Source organism: Hemiscyllium ocellatum, chromosome 16 (assembly GCF_020745735.1).
Source record: "Hemiscyllium ocellatum isolate sHemOce1 chromosome 16, sHemOce1.pat.X.cur, whole genome shotgun sequence".
Taxonomy (NCBI): domain Eukaryota; kingdom Metazoa; phylum Chordata; class Chondrichthyes; order Orectolobiformes; family Hemiscylliidae; genus Hemiscyllium; species Hemiscyllium ocellatum.
Window position 1 is genome coordinate 36924152 of NC_083416.1, and position 23888 is coordinate 36948039.

The 23888-nt window shown below is 38.4% G+C and overlaps 1 protein-coding gene across 2 annotated transcripts in view; it reads left to right on the forward strand.

Moving 5' to 3' along the window:
• faf2 (Fas associated factor family member 2) overlaps positions 1-23188 on the forward strand; it is a 37033-nt gene extending 13845 nt beyond the window's left edge. The window contains exons 2-12 of one of the 2 annotated variants that reach the window (XM_060837135.1): positions 1678-1767; positions 3881-3949; positions 4260-4394; positions 5169-5245; positions 5326-5464; positions 7162-7247; positions 8577-8668; positions 14338-14515; positions 15938-16109; positions 16636-16779; positions 22421-23188. In XM_060837135.1, the coding sequence (XP_060693118.1) occupies positions 1699-1767; positions 3881-3949; positions 4260-4394; positions 5169-5245; positions 5326-5464; positions 7162-7247; positions 8577-8668; positions 14338-14515; positions 15938-16109; positions 16636-16779; positions 22421-22603 (1344 nt within the window). In that variant the 5' untranslated portion in view covers positions 1678-1698 and the 3' untranslated portion in view covers positions 22604-23188. The remainder of the gene's footprint in view (positions 1-1677; positions 1768-3880; positions 3950-4259; positions 4395-5168; positions 5246-5325; positions 5465-7161; positions 7248-8576; positions 8669-14337; positions 14516-15937; positions 16110-16635; positions 16780-22420) is intronic. The other variant, XM_060837136.1, reaches the window with a different exon arrangement.
• The last annotated feature ends 700 nt before the right edge of the window (positions 23189-23888 follow it).

A 23888-nucleotide genomic window follows, 5' to 3' on the forward strand; every position in this document is an offset into this window, starting at 1 on the left:
GGCAGCATCTGAGGAGCAGGTCAGTTGACGAAGGGTTATGCCGGAAACATCAACTCTCTTGCTCTTCAGATGCTGCCTGACCTGCTGTGCTTTTTCCAGTGCCATGCATTATCAACACTAAAATCAAATAGATAACAATGAATCTGGGCAAGTTTTTTTAAAATTAAAGCTTCTATTCAATTTCTCCTATCAAAGAAATTGATCTGGGGTGCAGACAGATTTATTAGAACAAAAGGATAATTTGCTGTCACACTCAAATAGGATGTCATTTATGACTTTGTCAGTTAGGTAGCCATAGAAATATAATTTGGATGGATTCAAATATGAGGTTCCAAGAAAGATGAATACAGATTCAGTGACAACAGAATATTTGAGATTCTTGGAGAAGAAAGATGATATGAAAATGAAGTGGCAGTTTGTAAAGATCAATGTCAGGGAACAAGGATTGTTTTTAGGACAGGGAGAATATGTTGTTGGAGGTGCAGTGGATGAATGCTAACAAAAGGAGCTGTTGTTTATTTTCATATTTTAGAATTATCCTGATAAAATAAGCAGTTTTGGCTTAAGAGCACAAGTTCTAGCAACAGCTGGTCAAGTCAGATCTCATAAAGAATGCCTAAACTAGATGTCTGCCATATCTATTCAAGTCTATTACCCTTCGACTTATGGGAAGTGATCAAAGGGTGAGACTCATGGCATCAATGACAACTGTAGGATATCAAGCCTGGAGGTATAGGTGCAGGTTGATCTGTTTTATTGAAGATCAAAGACCAGACAGTGGGATTTTGAAGTACCCAGCTGATAAGTATGAATTGGAGCAGGTTCCTATGAGCATACACAGAAAACAGGAAGGTTGAAAATTGGGTAGCGATACAAAGAAGTGTCTGGAATAAGAATATTGAGGTCACATAAGATTGATTGCAAGGGATGGTTGCAAATGTGGGTTGAGGAGTTTCATGGAGGGAGATATTAAGGTAAGAGGTTAGTGAACTCAGAAGGTAAATTTAACCTGGGTTGACAATTTCAAAACGCAATTCAAACAGTGAATTTCATAGTCATGAAAAAAAAACTTTCAGCTACAAGTTTGAAGATTAATTGCAAGGAAAATTGCATTGCAAACATTAGCATGATATCATTCTATGTCTAGCATGACTAACTTCAGTAACTTCTTTTTCATCCAAGTATATCAACCATTGTCAATAACGTTGTACATTGAAACGCAATTTTGCCTGTGGTCAGTCTCATGCATTCGGTGGTGAGGTTGGCAGTGAGGGAAGGTAACTTCCAAAGACACGGCTTGTGACGGGCACTAAATGTCAAATATGCGGATTCAGGTATTGTTGTTATGGAATTCTAGACCCTCCCGGTTCGGAAACGGCGGCCCAAATCCCAGTAGCTGTTGCGGGCTGCACTGAACTAAACTTGCAAGCTCTCAACCCAGGCGACGCAACTCTATCAACGGTTAAGATCGGCGCCGGACGTTCCCGAAGAGCCTCGGCTGTTTCCGTAATCGGCCCACTCGAATGCATCGAAATCCAAAACTGGATGCGCAGAAACACTTCGTATAATTTCTAAATATCGGTACAAACTCCAAAAGTCGATTATTCCTTGGTCCGCAGTTTTTGTTTTGCATCTCGTGATTGTGACTTTACCCAACAATCATCTACTTCCGCACAGGCCTGGAACGCAAGATCCAAGATGGCGGCGCCTGGCAATGAAGAGGAGGAACTAACGCAAGAGCAAACAGAGAAACTGTTGCAGTTTCAGGTAATTTCATCAAACTTAACAGAATTTCGTAGAGGGTGAGATGACTTGTCATTTTGGGGTATTTTTTAATTCATTAATTTAGTCCTACTGGAGGGCTGAAGCTTCTGCACCTGTGGCATTTTTCTGTACTCTCAACATTTTCTGCTAATCCTCCATCTGGCATCATTCACTTATTTTTTTCTTGCTCTGTCAAACTACTGTTTCATTTACAAAACTCCAAACAGTTCAAACGCTAATAGCTTTAAAAATTGAATTTACTGGATTTATGTTGTATGCTTAGTAAACATTTAGTGGTAATCTTAACTGAAACCATTTTAACTTTTAACAAAAACAGACATTGCTGAAAACATTCAGTAGATCTGGCAACATCCGTGGAGAGAAATAAACCTAAAGTTAGAGTCTAACGTTTGGAACACTTTAACTTTAACTTTATTCTTTTCTTGAAGGAACATGACTGTGTAGTGTTAGTATTCACTTGTGAAATAAATTTCAGGTTTTTTTTGCAGAATTGATGTATGTTAAGTTTTTAGTGTAAAGTCTTTTAAATTTGAGATTTTAGTAAGTGAGGAAAGCGATCTGGAACTTGTTAAAACTCATTATAATTTGTAACTGTTAGGAGTCTATGAAATGTTATTCATTGGGAAAGAAGAACATAGCATTAAATGAAGGAGTGACTTGGGAATTACATCAATTGGTTGAAAGTTGAGAAGGCAGAACTCCTTTCAATGAACAAGTATTTCTTTGAATTTTCAGTATCAACTTTTAAAAAGATTTTCAAATGAGACATCTTGTTTTACACCTGTATCTTGTATGAAGTGTTTAGATCAGGTGCTATATAAAATCTTAGATCTGATATTGCAAAAGGTGAGATTTTTGAACATTATGAGAGGAGGCAGAGAAAGAGAGAAGAGAAAATCAGCAGGCAACTCTGAATTTTTTGTGTTGACCATAAGGTACAAAATTACATTTTACGTTGTGGAGACATCTTAATAACAAAATGTATAATTATTTTGAATCAATTTATTGAATCATAGTCATAGAGTTGTACAGTGTGGAAACTTATACAGACATATTATGAAATGTCTGGGGAAGGTAGAACTTGAACCCTGATCTTTTGGCCCAGAGGTAAAGACACTACCACTTCACCATAGGAACCCTCAAATTGTTTGTATAGTGACGTTGATGTAAAAAAAAAAGTCCCAAGGTGCTTAACCAGAATGTATGCTTGTTATTTTTTCAAAATATGGATAAATACAGGGGAGACATGTGGGAACAGGGCGTGGTGACCAAACACTTGGTCAAAAGGCTAATTGTGAAGAAGGAGGAAACTTGTGTAGGAATTTGAGATCTTTGGGGTTTGACAGCTAAAGGAATGACTATCAGTAGTGGAGCAATTTAAAAGTAGGTGTGCAATTGGTTAAAACCCAGAGATTGTGGAAATTGCGGATAGCTCTGAATGGAAAAGCTTACAGAGATGGCGAGAGACAAGATAATGGAGGGATTTGAAAGCAAGGATTTTGTTTTTACAATTGAGCTGTTGCAGATTTACACAAGCACCTAGTCCAACTCGTGCATTGATGTATAGGCAATCTAACTTTGGGTGAGAATATTAGACGATGTTCCATCCTATCAAGGAAAAACATTGTCTAGCCTTGAGGGTTAGCAGCATATTACTTCAAGTAGGGATGGATTTGGATGATCTTAGAGATGGATGTGTATATTGTATAGCCTTAGATAATGGATTAATATATGGTTTAAAAAAAACCTATTGGAGTCCAACACAATATCAAAGTTGTACACAATCTTTTTGTTCTCAAATTTGGCAGGGATGGAGATGGAAAATGTTGTTGGAGAACAGATATTCTAGTGGTAATGGACAAAGTCTAGTGATCCCAATATTTAGGCAATGGAAACATTTCCTTGTTCAGTACTGAATGTTAGTTAATCAAAGCTTCCAGCTCAGTGAGCAAACTTACATCCAGAATCTCAACCTGAGCTACAAATCTTCTCCAAGCCCACTAATGTAAATAGATATTTAAGTTTATTATTTCAATGCAAACTTGTCAATACTGTTTTAATTAAGGTATTTTTCTTGTTATATTTCTCACCATAGGACTTAACTGGTATTGATTCAATGGACCAGTGTCGCCGTACACTTGAGCAACATCATTGGAACATTGAGGTAAAGGAAGCAAACAAGATTGTGTGCAAAATATTACAGTGGGTTTTGGCATTGATTTGAAAATGATGTTTTTATGTGCTACCTCCTATTTGAGCAAATATTTCTGATATTAAACTCAATTTGACTGTTCTTTTTGTTTTGAAATATTACTAAGTATGCTGGTGAGCATTAACAGCTTGTGATTGGTTATTTCAAATAAATAACAGGCCTTATGTTTTATCATTTAACCCATTTTATGGATTTAGTTTTGATGATTTAGATCCTTCTTGATCTTAAATTTTGCTCGTCTATTTCTGTTTTTACCTTCTAGGCAGCTGTTCAGGATAGGCTAAATGAACAAGAAGGCGTTCCCAGTGTCTTCAACCCACCTTCCTCTCGCCCACTCCAAGTCCACACAGCAGATCATAGAGTCTATAGTTATGTAGTTTCAAGACCTCAGCCTAGGGTGAGAGCATTTTATGGTTATTTTAATCATTTTAACTTCATTTTTATAGAATTAATTTTAAAAACAATGACTGCAGATGCTGCAAACCAGATTCTGGATTAGTGGTGCTGTAAGAGCACAGCAGTTCAGGCAGCATCCAAAATTCTGTGAAATCGATGTTTCGGGCAAAAGCCCTTCATATTCCTGATGAAGGGCTTTTGCCCGAAACGTCGATTTTGCTGCACTTTGGATGCTGCCTGAACTGCTGTGCTCTTACAGCACCACTAATCCAGAATCTATAAAAATGAAGTCATGCAATCACATTTTTCATTATTTATGACCCAATTTGATTTTTGTTTGATGTAGTTTGCTAATTTGTAACTCATTATTAGAAAATGGTTGGGAATTCCCAAAAAATTACATTGAATCTTGATTCTGATTGGCATTATATCTACAACTCATTCATTATTTAAAATAGATTGTTGGTAGGGCAAGCAAAATCATTATTCATAGTTTTAAGAGGTAGATTCATCAATACTTAGTGACCTCTTCCATAAAATTAGTTTATGTACTCATTTGCAATGTACCCCCTTTTCTTCATGTATACAGTATAGCTTTGCATTTTGTTATGTAACCTGGTGCGATAGTTTGGTAAACCATGAGTGAGGCCTGATCATGAGCTTATGCACTTAGATAAAACTAATTCAAATTCATTTGTTTAAGAAGAGCAAAACCAAATTGGGTTTGTACAGTTTTGTAATGGAGTGAATAACAATAATATTTCGAATTTTACAGGGTCTCTTAGGATGGAGTTATTACTTGATAATGCTTCCCTTCCGGTTCACCTATTACACGCTGCTGGACATTTTTAGGTGAGATATTGAAAAATTTCACAAAATATCATGTAAACAAAAAGAAGTCCTTTGATCTATCATCTCTCTCTTTTGAATAGATTTGCTATAAGATTTATACGACCAGATCCTAGGAGTCGTGTTACTGATCCTGTTGGGGATGTAGTATCATTTATTCAAAATTTTGAGGAACAGTATGGAAGGATCCATCCAGTCTTTTATCAAGGAACCTACAGTCAGGTTTGTACAAAACCACTTTTACAATTATTTAAAGTTTACATTTCCTGGTATTTTACTGTTTGAATGATTTGAATGTTATCTTCCTGCTCACTTCCAGCTACCTCAAAACAAAAGTTGTTTCTTCTAAATTTGGTAATCAAATTGAAGTGTAGTTTAACAAAACACCAATAATATAATTTCCACAAATCCATTCGCTTTATTTGAGCTCTGTGCCAGAAGCTGTTTACCATTTGCAAGCTTGTACTTCACGTGGACAGAAAATTAGCCTGTTCTACTGGTTGAGGCTATTGTTTATCTACTGTATTCTCTGGATCCCTTGTATTGTTGAAACATTGACCAAAAATAATATGACTTACCTGTCAACTGTGCTTGAGATATCTTGGTAAACTTCAAACAAATAGCTTCAGCCAAAAACTACAAATCCTTTTCGTTGTAGTAAATAGAATTATACTGAAGTAAACGTAAATTGGGTAAACAAAACTAAACTTGTCATCTTTCCTTCTGGTGTATACTTGCATTTTGGATAGGTATTGTTTACTACCTCTAGTGCATGGATGTTGTGAACTGGGGTTTAGTTATAAATAACTTATTACACTTAATACTTTACCTAATTAAACAATACACAATTGAATTGCTTTTAAATTGAAATTCTGAAGCCTCGCAAGTTTTTCTGCAATAAGTAAACGTCCAATGTCATGGCAAAGTAAGCATTCTTTACCTTTGATCATTGCTGATCACAGTTGAGCCAGATCATCCATGAAGTATTTCGCTCTTGTCACACTTCAGGTTGCTATCCATGTAGGAATTTTTTGTCAGAATCGCTGGACAGTAATTAAAAGATTCGAAGAGTGTGCCACTGAAAAAGTACAGCAGGTTAGCCAACATCCAAGAAATAGGAAAATCAATGTTTCAGGCATAAGCCCTTCATCAGAAATGTGGGGATGGAGGAAAGGGGCTCAGAGATAAATAGGATGGTGATGGGGTGAAGGTAGGTGGGAAGCTGATAAGTAGATGAAGGTGGGGGATGATGCTGATAGGGGAGGGTGGAGCAGATGGGTTGGAAGGAAGATGGACAGTTCAAGAGGGTGGTGCTGAGTTGGAGGGTTGGATCTGGGATGAGGTGGGAGATGAGGTAACAGGTGAGCCAGATTTTGCACCTCTTCTGGCGGCAAGGGAAGCTGCTGGGAGCGGAGGGTTGGTTGTTGGGGTTGGGGGGGGGGGGGGGGGATGGGGGTGTGGACCTAACGAGTGAGTCAAGGAGGGAATGGACTCTGGTGAATGCTGATAGGTGTAGGGAGGGAAATACATCACTGGTGGTGGGGTCTGACCATCATGTCCCAGCTGCACCTACCTATCACCTTCCCAACTACCTTACTTCCATCACCCCAGCCCCACTCACAGATTTGTCTCTCAATACAACGTGTGCACGCACACGAAATGTGCATTCTCCTGCTCCAGGGATGCTGTCTGACCTGACTGCAATATCTTTCTAACACAGTTCCATTAAATATTTTCCTGTTTGTGCTAAAGTCAAATTAAGTAAGAAATACCCGTGATTTTCTAGTTTACCCAAGCTGCCTCAATTCCATGATCACATTATTTTTACTGTTGCAACTTCTTTTTAAAATTAAGTTATTAGACATGGTTTGGAATTATTTTAAATATTTAATGTGTATTGTCTTCAATGTTGAATACAGGCACTGAATGATGCGAAACGAGAGCTACGCTATTTACTAGTTTACCTTCATGGAGATGACCATCAGGACACAGATGAATTCTGCCGGTGAGTGTAACTTCTGTATTTCTGAATGGATGTGTGCTGTAATCAAACCAAACTTGTTAATTTTTCTTATGCAATTTGTAATTGTAACTTCTTAAAAATTGTGACTGCTACTACTTTTGTTGTTTTAATGTTTGAGGACTATTGACTATAGTTATGCAAACAAATATTACGATAAGGTTGGGGGAGTGTTAAAAACTGGCATGCATCTGTTGGGCTCCGTGCCTGTTTCTGGGAAATAAATTGGATATAATTCTGGATCAACACTGCACTGATCTGCAGTTACAACTCTTGCATGGAAAACTTTGGATAACTTCTATAGTCACTAGTTGCTCAACAAACAGGGTGATTTACCCAGCCATTGAAAATGTAAGTAAGTGTTGTTTTTGTAACTTGCCTGTGGTTCATTGGCCAAAGGGTGAAAATGACAATGTGTCCTTGTTTCAAAAAATAATGCATTCCTGTCCTTTAGTGCGTAAGTGGATCAAATGATGTACTGAATGTTTTAACCTAGGAGGAGCCTTACTTTGATTCTAAAATAAAAACGCAAATTGCTAAAAAATCTCAGGTCTGGCAGCATTTGTTAGATCAAAAGTCTTTCATCAAAACCTATTGATTCTTGTCTGCTGAGCTGCTGGCTGTTGGTGTGTGCTGTATTATCTGTGTATGTGGATAAAAGAAAGAGCCTTTAATGTTGAGTCTGCCAATAAATAGCTAGCTGGACTTGTTTCCCTGGCTATTTGTATAGATATTCTGTTTAAATGTATAGTGTTCTAGTGACCTTGTCCAGTATGAATGGAATATAATAGAGTAAATTTGGGATGAACATGTCAGGAGTTCAGTGATGTCATGAATATATATTAACCCTTTAGGAAATAATAACAGCTCTTTGCTGTATAGCAAGCCCAGAAGTTTGAAATATTTTAAATTCTGAATACTGTTAATGGTTCATTTGCAATGGTCCATACCTTAGTTTTTATTATTTCTGCTACATTTGTATTGCACTAATTTGGGTATTATACTAAAATTAGCTTTGCTTTTCCAGTTTGCACCTCGACCCATAGTAATTTATATTATGATTCCAGAGGAATCAGATTCCATGGTCCCTAAGTGGGTATTCATTGTGTGCATGACTGGTTAGAGTTTAGGACTGGTATTTCACCAAAGGCTCACTGTCTCACCAATCTACTAATGCTCACATGGAGAAAGAGCACTCAAGAAATATTAGTCATGTTTGTCACCTAGTGAATTATATCTGCATAATGGTGGGGCTCAGGAGTTTGGCAACTTATCAATGATGAATGACTAAATGCCAATTTGTTTCCACTTCAGTAGTACAATGTGCAACCCAGAAGTTGTAAACTTCATCAACACTAGGATGCTTTTCTGGGCTTGTTCCACAAGTAAGCCAGAAGGCTACAGGGGTAAGTGATTTTAAGCATTACTGGTGCACCACTAAATTTTACTCTTTGAATTTAATGAAATGCTTGCATGGAAAATGATCAGTGGATCATGCTGTCTGTGTCTCTGATAACTGTTCCTAGTGCCGACAATAGTTTCTGTGACTGCCTTATAGAAACATAAAGGAACGTGAGTAGGTTATTTGTGCTTTGAGTCTACTCTGCCATTGGGTATGATCATGATTGACCATCCTACCCAGTACCCTGTTCCTGCTTTCTTCTCATAGTGTATGACCTCTTTTAACTTTAAGAACTATATCTGACTCCTTTTTAAAAATCGTTTTAAAATCATGTTTTGGCCTCAACTTTTTTCAGTGATAGAATTCCAGAGGCTTTTCAGACTCTGAGTGAAGTAGTGTCTCCTAATTTTCAGTCCTAAATGGCCTATTCTGTATCCTTTTTAAACTGTGACCTCTGTTCTGGACTCTCCGGTCATCGGGAACATCCTTCCTACATTGTCCTATCTACCTCAGCTAAGTTGTCTTCAACTGTTAACTACAAAACCTGCTACAGCATAACTCTGACTTTTTATTATATTGTGTCTGTGCATACCTTGCCTGTTGTGCAGTCGATTGATGTTTATCTTGATTTATTATTATTGATTTCATGGTCACCTTTTGGTTTTCTTTAATTATTTTATTTGTTTTTATGAACTAATTTTCATGCTCCAAAACTGGGGTCCATTGGGGAATGTTACTGATGCTTCATTAGTAAACTTTGTCCTTCCGAAAATTCCCCACATTTTCCCTCACCCAACTGCTTGAACCTATAATCTACTAGTTTTATTCCCATCTAGTCTCCTGTTGCGCTTCACTATTGTTAAATCCACGATCTCTTGAAAAACTTTGATAATATTAGTGCCATTATTGTATTTAACATTTTGAAATGCCACTGAGTTGCTTCTTGAAAAGCAGCAAAAAGTCATCTGCGTTACTAAACCGGTTCAATAAGACATGCATCAATGATTAAAATTAGCAATGCATGGCCAATTAAGGGCTGGTTGATGGGTGCTTTTCGTGGAGCTTCAAGTACTCACTAGAAGGAGTAGCCAACTCTAATCTAGCTGTAAAATACCCATGTGTGTTGGGCTGCAGGATGTATTCTTGCCAATGCAGCTTCTGAAACATCATGCTCACTTCCTTAAAGAGGAAGAGGGCATGTCTGCAGGGACCCCAACTTGTCAACAGCCACCCATGTATATCCCACAAGTACCTGCAGGGAACAAAAGAGAGAATGTTGTGAGCCGGGTTATAAGTTGTGGCATGTTAACATTAAATGTGCAATGAGGGTAATGGGACAGAAGCATGACAGTGAACAAATATATTTAATTTTGGGTGCCAGGATATGGAGATTTCTGTAACCTCAAGTGGTGCAGAATTGAATAACAGGCAGGCAATCAACCGTTCTGGTCCTTTCAACTGTGTTATGGGACACTTTTTTTTTCCCCTGGAATGAGAGAAAGGGAAGGATTTAGTCATACAAAACTGTGCATGTGTGTGGGGCACAGGTATTTATATAAGTTGTGGAAACAGCAATGAGGTGTTTGAAGTGAGTGAGCAGGCACTGCAAAGACCATGCAAGATTTGTAGTGGGGGAGGTGCAAGTGAGTGACGGAAGATCTGTGCAATAGAGGGCATGGTAGAACATGAGTTTTGGTGGGATGTAAGTGCAGTAGCAGAGAGATAATGATGGCATTTATACTGGCAGAGCAGAGAAGGTCATTTACCAACTTCCTAATTTGTAGGGTGTTTCTCTGGAGGTCACACTGACCTGGGTGGTGGTGATCTCAGACCAGACTGACAGGGTCTGATGATGTGGCCTCCTCTGGCAGTTCTCTGGGAAAAGGATGAGCCGCCTCTGCACTGTCTTGTCTGCCAGGATAGGGAGTGTCTTGGGTCACCGGGTGCGTCCAAGCTGTTCTTTTCAGACTCAGTTAAATATAGTAAAGAGAAGCTTCACCAACAGCAATTTGCTTTAATGTGGGTGTTTATTAAGTAATAAGTGTAATAAAAGGAATAGAAAGGAGAAAAAGCAACAAGTCTTGCACCTTTCTGTCCATCGGGGACCCTATGATTGACAGCTGGTCTGGAGGTTTGGGTTCATTCCTGGCACCGTTTACAGTCCTGTTCCGAGGTGAAGTCTCATTCTTTGAATCTGGTGCTGTTTTCGACCCGTAAAAGCACTGTTCACAGGACCCATTCAAGATCATGCAGCTGTCAAATATCGTCAACAGTTTTAGCCCTTCACGCCATCCTAAACCATCTATTTTCCATGTAGCTGTTGAATATCATTTACGTTTAGCCCTTTGGCTCATCCAATACAGGGAGCTCCCTATTGGCTGAGTGGGATGCTAATTAGCCCCATCTGGCATGCCATGAAGAATGTGTGAAAATGTCCAGAGCAGCTCTAGAGTGCCAGTTTTTTACTGGGTGGACAACAGCCTTTTGAATTATTCACCAATGCCACAGAAGCTAGTATATGCCTAGATATCTAGGCAGTGGTGAGTGGAAGAATTGGGCTAGGTTGAGGAAAGGTTGAGCCTGTAAACATTGGAGTTAAGAAGAATGAGGAATGTTTGTATTGAAACCATATAAAAGATTGAGTCGGATTCACTGAGTTGATGACAGGATGTTTCCGATCATGAGGAAATTTAGAAATAGAAGACACAGTCTTCAAAATATGGTGTGGAGATGAGAACTTTCTTCTTTGAGAAGGTAATTAATCTTAGGAATTCTGTTATCCAGAGAGAAGTGAAAGTTTGGTTATTGAATATACCCTCGGTTAAGTGCTACAAATTCTAGATCAAGAGAATTTGAGGTCATTGGAAGTGTGGGGTGAAGCAGACAGGGAGTGGAGTAAAGGCCACCATCAGATTAGCCATGGCTTTATTAAATGGTAAAATAGGCTCGAGCAGTCGGGCTGCACCTGCTCTTTACTTTTTTCCTGACAATTATGGTAATGTGTTCTTTGTAGGGAAAGCCAAAGACATGCCTTTTAGGCACTTTCCATATCTCTATTCTGATTAAGTCTTTGCCCATAGCTACTTCTAATTTTCAAGCTATTTACAGTATTATTGATATCCTTTTTCTTTGCCTTCCTTTGATTTTTCTTTTTTGAAATAATCCCTCCCCTCATGCCCTTTTCTGCTTAAAACTTATTCTAGGTAAAAACAATGACTGCAGATGCCGTGGTGCTAGAAAAGCACAGCAGTTCAGGCAGCCTCCGAGGAGCAGGAAAATTGATGTTTCGGGCAAAAAGCCCTTCATCAGGAATACAGGCTGAGTGCCTGAAGAGTGGAGAGATAAATGAGAGGAGGGTGGGGTGGGGAGAAAGTAGCATAGAGTACAATAGGTGAGTGGGGGAGAGGATGATCCTGTCCAGTCTCGCTGCCTTTTTCTTTGTTTTTGTTTTACTTAGAATCTCTACAGTGCAGAGAACCCATTCAGCCCATTGCATCTGCACTGATCCTCAGAGCATCCCACCCAGCATACTCCCCAACTCTGCATGGGGCTGACACACCTAATGTGCACATCCCTGGACCCTACCAGCAACTTTGTTTTGCCAATCCATCTACGCATACCTTTTGACTATGGGAGGGAGCTAGAGCACTCAGATGAACATGAGATTGTGGAAACTTCATACAGTTGTCTTTGTTCTTTCACTTCACAGCACTTCATATGCCTGGCAGATCCTTTCCATTCTCTTCATATCTGTATTTTAAAACTATGGCAAGTTGGTCTCTTGCCATAAGTGAAGATCCATGCCTCAGATTCACACACAATGATTTGACATTAAACTCTTTACAAATCACTCTTTGAGTTGTTTATTTAGCTTTCCAGTGGGCAGCAGTCGCATCTTGCCAAGTATGTTCTTTCCCATTCCTACTCTTCATTTTTAATTTCATTTGCACTTGCAGAAATTATGCTTCCTAAATATTTGAATTTTTGGAGTTGTTCTAGTTCTTTCTTTTGTGAATAAATTAATATTTATTGGTGATATTATGTGTTGCATCACCATGTTTTTCCCTTTCATTTCATTTAGTCATTTTCACTTCCATTTTAAAGTTCCTGCCTGCTGTTACTGCTGCATCTACTAGTTCTTGTAATTCTTCTGTACTTGCTTACGAGTGTTTTATCTGCAAATCTAACTGATATCAATGTCAAACCCCCCTCAAAAAAAACCCTGCCTGTTCTGTCTTTCATCATTGTTTTGCATAGACATTGATGAGAACTATGATAAACAGCACTCTCTTGTTGAACTCCTTCACTCCAGTTGCTTTCATGGCTATTCACTTTCATTGCTGATTGTCCCATGCACAGATATTTCTTATGAATCATCTACGTTTCTAGTCTGCCCCTGTCGAACCGAATCCAGCCAATCCAATCAAATACCATTTGCAAAATTGACAAAATAAGTGTATAATTTCTGTCTAAACTATAAACTGCATTCACTTATTAATCTTATGCTGATGGTTTCTCTTGACCCTTCTGTGTGGAAACCAGGCTGGTCATCTGCATCTTCCCAAGCAATCGATGCTTTTTTTATCTATGCATCAACTAGGAAATGTTCTGATTTGCATACATTTAGTCTGATTATAAGGAGTATTGCAGAAACTGAATATTTCTATATTACGTGATCTAGAGCCATGGCAAGAACTTTGCATCATGAAACTGAATTTCCCATCATGATATCAACGTGAAAATTATACTAATTTTTCCATTTTAAAGTGCTAAGTTAATAAGGAAAATTCATATTCCCATTAAATTTTAAAGAACTAAGCATTAGGCTTTTATGATCTTTTTCATGCATTTTTAATGGAATAAGAATCATTTGTAGCAACATTATTTGCTTTGCCATGACTGAGATGTTTCACTTTTATTTCTCTTACCCGGACAATGTTGACAATTTCATTGTTGAACTTCAGAAAAATTTTGGAGATATTACAATTGAATTTCCATATCCCATTCAGTCCTCTGTTGGAGATTTTTATTTTCCAAACTGACTTTGCACAATACAATTGAAAAGTCTACTTAGTGACATATGAGAATTAGTATTTCTGCAAGTCTGTTTTACATCAAATGATTTGGACAATTTGAACCATGTCCAGAAAGGTATTCACTGTTTTAGAAATGAAAGTTTTTATTTCCTCAAAGGCTGCTTAGTGTAAATAATATAACATCCATTAACTGAAACAGTTGAGCATGAAGACCCAAATAATGTTTTATGAAATTAGGTTTTTGGTTAAGCCATCATTACATAAACCATACAGTGGGATTGAGTGGCCGATTGTACTGCTTTAAACTGAGCAGAAAGCTTTAAATGACGAGTTGCAGATTTCAAGGTGGCAATTATTGCAGGAATGTGGGAAACAGGGGAGACCTAGGGAATAAGGCAGCCTTTCAGAAGACCCACACAAACTCAAAGGGCTAACTGAATTTTTTCACTGCTGTACTGTTCTTTGATTCTTTAATAGGTCAAAGTGGAAATACTAATTTATGCTTTCTATATTGATTCTGTATGTGGGATTCACAGTCTTAATTTTCGTATAGGACAGCAATGTAAGAAGTGAGAAATTATAATGATTTTAATAATGAAATATTCTACAGACTAACATGTTAGGCTATATATTTCAGTGTCTCAAGCTTTACGAGAGAACACCTATCCATTCTTGGCAATGATAATGCTGAAAGAGCAAAGAATGACGGTAGTCGGTCGCTTAGAAGGTCTTCTTCGGGCTGAAGACTTCGTCAATCAACTGACCTTTATTATGGATGCTAATGCTACATATTTGGTATCAGAACGACTTGATAGGTATATGGAATATTACTTTGTTTCTGTAAGGAAATGTTGCTGTCAACTACGATAGTTTTGTACAGAATGTTGTATTTGGATAATAAGACAATGTTGGAGTGTTTGGTTATCTAGGAATAATGCATCCTCAAACCAGTTCTTAGTTTGATTTATTTTCTTGTACATAGTAATGTAAACTTTGGGAGTAAATCAATTTCAATTTTAAGTAGACATTTCAAGTTGGGATTGGTACAACTAAGTACTGTGTAAATCCACCTCTCTCTCAGTGCAAAAGAAGTCTTTTTTTTTGCAGTTCAATCAGTTAGGACTGACCTTAAGCTCATGCTTCAGTGGTAAAAGGCTAGTTTCTAATTTAATGTACCATGGGCACACTTATTTCAATGTGGATAATGGTTGTTAATTCTTGTTGAAAAGACTGTTGGATATATCGTACCTTAAACAAAATCAGAAGTGTTTAATTTTTTTTTAATTATATGAAGATTTTAAATGAGCCATACTGTCGGGAAGGGAATGAAAGAGAATTCGGTGAATTTTAAAAAAAAGTTTTGAGACTGCACTTAAAATGGGAACTTGTATCATTGGCGTTCTCTAATTTCCTTGGATCCAATAAATTTTGACTAGAATTCACTCTGCGTTGATACATTGAATTGGTATTCCTGATTGGTGTCATGATGAACTTAGTCTGGTCACTGGTTGTATTACTGACCACAATTCTGGTGTCTGAGGTGACTGGAAGTTGAACAAATACTGTGGTGATGCTGATTTTGCCTGCACAGTTTTCAGTAGCAAAGCATGTAATATGATTTAAAAGCAAGGTGTTTTTCAGGCAGTGACTGCTGTGAGGCAAGTGGGGAATGGAAGTGAGTGGATCTTTTGTTTTTGCACTATATTCCTATTTTGATGTAGTTCAAAAGAAATTCATTTTAACCATTATTTCCATAGAATCCCTACATTGTGGAAGCAGGCCATTTGGCCCATAAGATCCACTGATCCTCCAAAGACATCATATCCAGACACACTCCTCTGACCTATCCCTGTAATCCTGCATTTCCCATGGCTAATCCACCTAGCCTGCACAGCCCTGGACAATATCGGCAATTTAGCGTGCCCTCTTCACTTAACCTACACATCTTTGCCTGTGGGAGGAAACCCATGCAGACACGGGAAGAATGTGCAAACTCAACGCAGCCCCCCAAGACTGGAATTGAATCCAAGTCCCTGGTACTGAGAGGCAGCAGAGCTAATCACTGAGTTACCAAAAGAAATTTATGTTGTGCTCTGGCCAAAGTGATTTAGTCAGGATTTGTTGCTATTTGAAATAGAATACAGTGTTAATAACCAGACAGCTGATTGTGGTTGTTGTTACTATTTGAAGCTGATTACATGAATATTTAATATTCTTGTACTTTCTTCAATTTACAGAGAGGAAAGGAATCAGACACAAGTGTTAAGACAACAGCAAGATGAAGCTTATTTGGCTTCACTTCGTGCAGATCAGGAAAAAGAAAGGAAGAGAAAGGAGGCACAAGAAAAGAGGAGAAGGGAAGAGGAAGATGTCAGGCAACAGTTACTTGCCGAAGAAAAAAGACAACAAGTAAGCAGTGTTCCAAGTTAAGCTGCATGAAACTGTTTACTCTTTCAATGTAGGCATTAAGAGAATTATAACGTTTTCTATCCAGATGTGGAGATTTAACTGTAAACCAATGGTTTCCTCCTGAGTGAACTGGTTAAGGCTGAAAGTATTTGAATAATGTAGATCAGTATGGTCCCTGGTTCAATCCCTGTTTTAAATTATCTCTCGGCTATGTTTCAATAAGAGATTACCTCCATACCAACAGGTTAAGATTTTGGTAGGTTCTAATTCCTGTTTAATATACATCAAGACTTGTTAGAATACAGTTGTTAGCGTTGATTGAATGCAAGATCATATTTACTGGCAGTGACTGAAAATGGCTGTGATTGGAACTTTGTATGTGCTTCATCACGTAATAATTTCTTTCTGTAATAATTCAGGTAATAGTATTAGAAATTCAAAGCTGGTATTTGTATCATCTTGTATAAATTGTTAGCTTGCAAATATGTAAATTGAGGAAGAAACATTTTTCTTTTTGTCACTGCAGAGTTTGCAGGAAGAGAAAGAACGCAAGTCTGAATGTCTTCCCCCTGAGCCTTTTCCAGACAATCCAGACAGTGTTAAAATTGTCTTCAAGTTGCCAAATGATACTCGAGTGGAGCGACGATTTCTGTTTACCCAGTCGTTAACGGTAAGAGTTTTCCATGTTTTTCATTTACATAATGAAAATGTTTTTTTCCTTTAAATAATGTTCCTCAAGTCCTTGGAAGTTTAAAAAAAAAGAAACTGCATCCAATACAGTTTGTTATTGGTACATAACATAAGAACTAGGAGCAGGGCTAAGCCATATGGCTCTTCAAGCCAGCTCCACCATTTCATAAGATTATGGTTGATCTTTTCGTGGACTCAGCTCCACTTACTAGCCCTCTCACCGCATTCCTTAACTCTTTATTATTCAAAAACAACTATTTTAGCTTTAAAAATGTTTACTGAAATAGTGTCAACTACTTCACTGGGCAGGGAATTCTATAGATTTACAAACCTCTTGATGAAGCAGTTTTTTCTGAATTCAGTTCTAAATATGCTTCCGCTAATTTTGAGGTTATGCCCTCTTGTCTTTGTTTCCACTGGCGGGTGAAACTTTCTCTCTACTTCGGTTCCCTTCATAATTTTGTATGTTCCTATAAGATCACCCCTTATTCTCCTAAATTCCACTAAATATAACCTGTTTCCTCAGACTGTCTTCATAAGCCAATCCCCTCAACTTCGGAATCAACCTAGTGAACCTCCTCTGCATCCTCCCTAGTACCAGTGCTTCCTTTCTCAAGTAAGGAGACCAGAACTGCATGCTGTACACCAGTTATAGAGTCATACAGATGTACAGCATGGAAACAGACCCTTAAGTCCAACCCAATCTAGTCCCACCTGCCAGCACCTGGCCCATATCCCTCCAAACCCTTCTTATTCATATACCCATCCAAGTGCCTTTTAAATGTTGCAATTGTACTAGCCTCCTCCACCTCCCCTGGCAGCTCAATCCATACACGTACCACCCTCTGTGTGAAAAGGTTGCCCCTTTGGTCTCTTTATATCTTTCCCCTCTCTCATTGTGGCCTCACCAGCATCTTGTACAGCTGCAACAAAACCTCTACGGGCGGCACGGTGGCACAGTGGTTAGCACTGCTGCCTCACAGCGCCTGAGACCCGGGTTCAATTCCCGACTCAGGCGACAGACTGTGTGGAGTTTGCACGTTCTCCCCGTGTCTGCGTGGGTTTCCTCTGGGTGCTCCGGTTTCCTCCCACAGTCCAAAGATGTGCGGGTCAGGTGAATTGGCCATGCTAAATTGCCCGTAGTGTTAGGTAAGGGGTAAATGCAGGGGTATGGGTGGGTTGCGCTTCGGTGGGTCGGTGTGGATTTGTTGGGCCGAAGGGCCTGTTTCCACACTGTAAGTCTAATCTAATCTAATCTCTCTGCTTTTAAACTCCAATCCCTTTAGCAATGAAGGGCAGAATTCCATTTGCCTAACTGTTGTACCTGCAGATCAACCGTCTGTGATTCATGCATAAGGACACTCTGGTCCCTCTGGTTAGCAGCATGCTGCAACTTTGTATCATTCAAGTAATAATCTTTTTTTCTGTTACTCCTACCAAAATGGATGACATCGTATTTATTAACATTGCACTCCATGTGCCAGATCTTTGCCCACTCACTTAAACTATCTATGTCCCTTTTCAAAGTTTCACAGTCCTCTGCTGCTCATCTTAGTGTTATCTGCAAACTTTGACACACTATTCATGTTCCTTAACTTCAAATCATTGACACAAATTGTGAATAATTGTGGTCCCAATACTGATCCCTGAGGCACACCGCATCCCTGATTGCCAACCACAACAGCATTCATGTATCCCTACTCTTTGCTTCCTAATAGTCGAACAATCCTCTGTCCGCGCTAATACTTTACCCGTAGCGCCATGCATCCTTATCTTATGCAGCAGCCTCTTGTGCAGCACCTTGTTGAAGGCCTTTTGGCAATCTAGGTCCACCACATCTACTGGGTCTCCATTGTCCATTTTGCTTCTAATGTCTTCATAGAATTCCAAAAGATTGATTAGGTATGACCTGCCCTTCATGAACCCATGCTGCATCAGCCAACGGGACACTTTCTATTTAGGTGCCTTGCTATTTCTTCCTTGATAATAGACTCGAGCATTTTCCCAATAAAGAAGTTAAGCTTACCGGTCTATAATGCCCCATCTTTGTCTACCACCCTTTTTAAACAGTGGAGTCACATTTGCTGTTTTCCAATCTGTTGGAACTGCCCCAGAGTCCAGTGAATTTTTGAAAATTACCACAAGTGCACTTGCTGTTTATCCTGCCAACTCTTTTAGTCCCCTGGGATGCGTTCTATCAGGGCCAGGAAACTTGTCTACCCTTAGCTCCATTAGCTTGCTCAATACTACCTCTTCTGTAATAATCTTTGTTACCAGGTCCTCACCTACCTTTCGTTTGTCAATTACTGGCATGTATTAGTGTCCTCCACTGTGAAGACTGACACAAAATACTTATTCAATTCCTCAACCATTTCATAATATCCCATAACTAAATGCCCCTTCTCTTCCTCTAAAGAACCAACATTTACTGCAGCCACTTTTTTTTTCTCTCTTTTATATATTTATAGAAACTTTTGCTACCTGACTTTATATTCTGTTAGTTTTTTTCCTCCTGTTCTAGCTTACTTTTCTTTATAGCTCTTTTTGTAGCTTTCTGTTAACCTTTTGAAGCTTTCCCAATCTTTTAGTTTCCTGCTGATCTTCGCCATTTTGTATGTCTTCTCATTCAATTTGATATCCTCCCTTTATTTTCTTAGACATCTATGGCAGATTTCCCCTTTTACTTACAGTCCTGTGTACTTTTGCTGGGCACTTCGTAAAATTGCCTTGAAAGTCTTCCGCTGCTCATCAACTTTCCCACCTACAAAATACATTACTTATTTTCATTAGCTGCAGTAAGTCATTTCAGTAGTTAGTCAGAGTCAAACAGCACGGAAATGGGCCCTTCAGTCTAACCAGGCAAGTGGAAATACAAATTGTTTTGTTTAATTTTTAAAATTATTTGATTGAGAAGTGGTCTTTAGTGGCTAGGCTGGCATTTAAATCCCGTCCCTAATTGTGCTTTAAGAATGTATTTAGAAGCTGCCATCTTGAATTCCTGCTGTCCATGTTGTGTATGTACACCAAAAGTGCTATTAGGAAAGTGTTAAAGTCCAGATTTGAGACGGCCCAGGGAATCCCTTGTGGTCTCAGACCTGTAAAGCTTCTCAGAGATCGTACTCTTTGGGAGTCTGGAATAAAAAACCTCTTACAGTTTAGTTTAATTTTAGTTATCCCCTTTATTTACCAATAGCATCACTGTTACAACATAACACTGGGACCAATAAGCTAAACTAGCTAAGTTCTAATAACCTAGGTGAATAGGGTACCAGCTTTTCAAGAGCCTTAGCAAGCTACTCTGACATTCTGATACAAAGTGGTTTCCTTTATACGAAAGTTTACGAAAACATTGTATGTTCTTAATTAGACAGATAATGGTGAAAGACCATAATTCATAAGGAAGAAAAGTTACTTGACAGGTCTGTGTGTGTGCTTGACTAATCACTCCAGGCCCTAAACCATTCACCAGGTAGGAAAAGCATACCCAGCTGAGTTAGGCGCCTTCTAGCGAGATAAACTCCTATCATAAAGAGGTACCGGTTGAGCTAATTGGAGAGTTCATAAGGTAACCTTGCATAGCTCACGTCAGATACAATTGTTTTACAAAATGACTTCTTAGCAAGGAGGGCAACCTTTTGACCATAAAATGGCTTCCAGACGCATTGTGCCAGAACCTCTTCAAATTTAGGCCTAGAGTAATTTCTAAGCCAGAAGCAGATTCCTGCTTTTTAAGCACTGAATCATTCTGTACCTGAGGCTGAGATGTTACCATAAAGTTGCATTTAAACTGATTAATTAGTCTTCAAATTAAACATGCTTTCTTTTCATGGTTATGATTCAAATTCAAATAAGACATGAGATCTGATTAATTAGAATTGACAGTGGGGCGGTCTGTAGAGTGGTTTGCAAGAACAGCAAGCAAGTCAAAGCTTCATCAATCTACTTTTTATAGAATTTGTATTTAATAACTGGTAATGGCTACTCAGTATCATCATAAAGTCTCAAAAATGCAATTAAGTTCATTCCATAGCAGGTAAGCACTAAGAGTTAATTTTCTATTGCCTGGGGGAGCCCCAGCACTATCATGGTTTTTCTCTCTGTCTCTCGTGTCCTTTTGAACTCAAGGACTTGGAACAGCAAAGATATTTTTCCCCTCTGTGTTTGCCTAGCTTGCAAGGGGTAATAAGAATCTATTATAATTGACAGGACCTGACCATCAGTTACAAGGCTTTTGATAGTACTGAGTTTCGTTTTAGGGTCAGAATCATTAATTAATTTCAGAAGAAAACAGCCGTGAATGTTAACACTTGGTGTTCTGTTTTCACTGATGCTAAGGCAAATGTTCTCCATTGCCTGAGAGCATGCCTGTTATCACTTTGTGAGCACAGATGTTTTTATCTTCTGCGTACCTTGGGTTTCCCCCATTTTTTTCTGAGCCTCACTGCCTGTCTATTTTCTAGTGTGCAGCAAATGTATTCTATAATGCAACATTACGTTTTAGTCTAAATGTTTAAAGACAAGTTTTAAGGCTATAGATGTTCTCAAAAGGATTTATGCTCAACAACTGAGAAGAACAGCAACATGGTTCCAATGTACTTTCGTGTATAATCTGGTGAGGAGCTTGCAAGTGGTCATGTTCTCAAGCATCTGCTGCTCATGTCCTTCCAGCGGTTAGTGGTTGTGGGTTTAGAAGGTGCTGTCAAAAGTTCCATAAGTGCATCTTGTAGGTGGATGCAGTATATTGATGGTGCAGGAAGTGAATGTTGAACATAGTGGACTGTTTTGACCTGGGCAGTGATAAGGTTTTTAAGTATTGTTGGAGCTGCACTAATCAAGCAAGTGGGAAAGTTATAAAATCTTGTTTCTTGTGATGGGTTTTTAAAAATATGTTCTGTATTACAAATACTATGGCATCAAACAATACACCAAAGTTATTTAAACACTGGCATACACAGGCAATATTTTTATTTGCAAATTGGACCTCAAGACTGCTATTTCAGCTGCTGCTGCAGGAGTTTACCCACTATGCAATTCCCAGGCCAGTGAAGTATTTGAGGCCTACTCAGTAAATGCTTTTAAAGGTAAAGATGTTTTGAACAGTAAAGGAATTAAGGATTATGGTGAGAGGTTTAGTAAGTGGAGCTGAGGTCACAAAAAGATCAACCATAATCTTATTGAATGGCGGAGCAGACTCAAAGGGCCAGATGGCCTACTCCTGCTCCTAGTTCTTGGTCTTTCTAATCTTATTTCAGAAATGGCTGTAGCAGAAACAATGCAAATTGTCTTAAAACAAAGGAGGTGAAAATTGGGTAGTGTTCCCAGTAATTCAATATTTAGTATTTTTTTTTGACATTGGCTTGTGAGGATATTGTGAAGTCAGAGTTAAACTTATCCAACCTCAAATAGTTGATGTTCTGCTGGAAATCACCGTTCGATCTTATAAATGATTAATAGTCAGGCGAATGAGGTACTGGTGAGCAGCCACATGCACACTGGTGTTTTTCAACAATGAGTCAACTGAAGGAGAAAAGGGAAGGAAAAGAAGAAAAAATAGTTGCAATTTTTAAGTATAATTTAAAATTGTTTTTTCTGGAAATTCATATTTTTTTCTTTTGTTGCAGGTAATATATGACTTTTTGTTCTCCTTGAAAGAAACTCCTGAGAAATTTCAAATAGTTGCTAACTTTCCACGGAGAGTACTGCCGTGTTTGCCCACAGAGAGAGAGCCAAATCCACCCACCCTGCAGCAAGCAGGATTGAGTCGCTGTGAAGTCTTGTTTGTTCAAGATCTTACCGATGATTGAACCAGAAATTAACCATGGGATCATTTTTTTTTAATAGCTGCACAGTATAACGGATCACAGACTTTCTCACAAACGAGCCAAGTTTTTGCTGCGTTGGTTGGCAAATGTCTATGCAGCTAGGTCGCTCGTCATTTCCTGGGATGAACTGCACTGTCCATCACTATGCTATTTTTTTAAAAAAAACTCAAGCCCTGCAGCGTTGAGTGGTTTTTGATCAGAAGATATGAAAGTAAATTAACCCATTTCTCCACCTGCATAGACCTTAGATTACACCATCAGAGAACCCTTACCCTTTCTCCTGCTAATTTTGTTTTCCCATTTACCGATATTTATGTTGTATTTCTATTAAAATGAAAAAAGAAAGACCAAAGGAGGGTTGGCTGTTATTGAATTGTTTGCACCTGGGCTGGTTTAAGTTCTTAATTGCCATGGCTTTTGCTGTGGTGAAGCCTCAGTAAGTAGTTTGTCAGCCTGTAGTGCCTGTGGTAACTAGAGCCTGCTCCATGTTTAATACCTGTGCAGGCTTATTGTACTCGAGGTGTAATTTATTCCAACAGTATAAATTAAAATCATTTTAGAATTTTATTGTGTTGAATCATTTTTCTATGCATATTTCTTTTTGAACCATTTTCTGTAATTTCATTACAATTGATGGTAGCTGTTTGGCCGAATGTACTGGCATTAAAAGATTATATTGTCTCAACTCATTTGTTCTTTGAGCTTCCTACCATGAGTAATGTTTAGCTTTTTGGTCATTCTCCACTACTAAACTGACGTGTACAGTTATTTGTTGATACTTCAAATTGTTTTTTGTTAGCTTTTCTGCACCTATTTATGAAGTGCTATAAATCTTAGAAAACAAAGACTTATTTATAGCTTCTTGTGAGAACATGGCCAACAAAATTTAACATTACAGTGGAGAACGACCCCCCCCCCCTTTGATAATATGTGCCTGATGGCCTTATGATCAGTTGGCTGCAAGGCACCTAGAACATGTACTTTTTTTTTCAATGCTGTTTAGTTGGGTATATTGTTTAGCATTATTGCACTTATTTCACTAAATGGCATCTTAACCATTTGCATGTTGTCTATTGTTTTCCTGTTCAAGATGCATTATGACTTGTGTCTCAATCTTGAATAGATTTTGGGTGGTAGTTAATAATGAAACTACTTTACCACCAAACAGCTGTTGGCCTTAATATCATTCTACTAGTTCATTTAGTTGTAATGATGTGATAACATTGGCATTGCTTGCCTTTTATTTTTCGCTAATCCCAATAGGGTT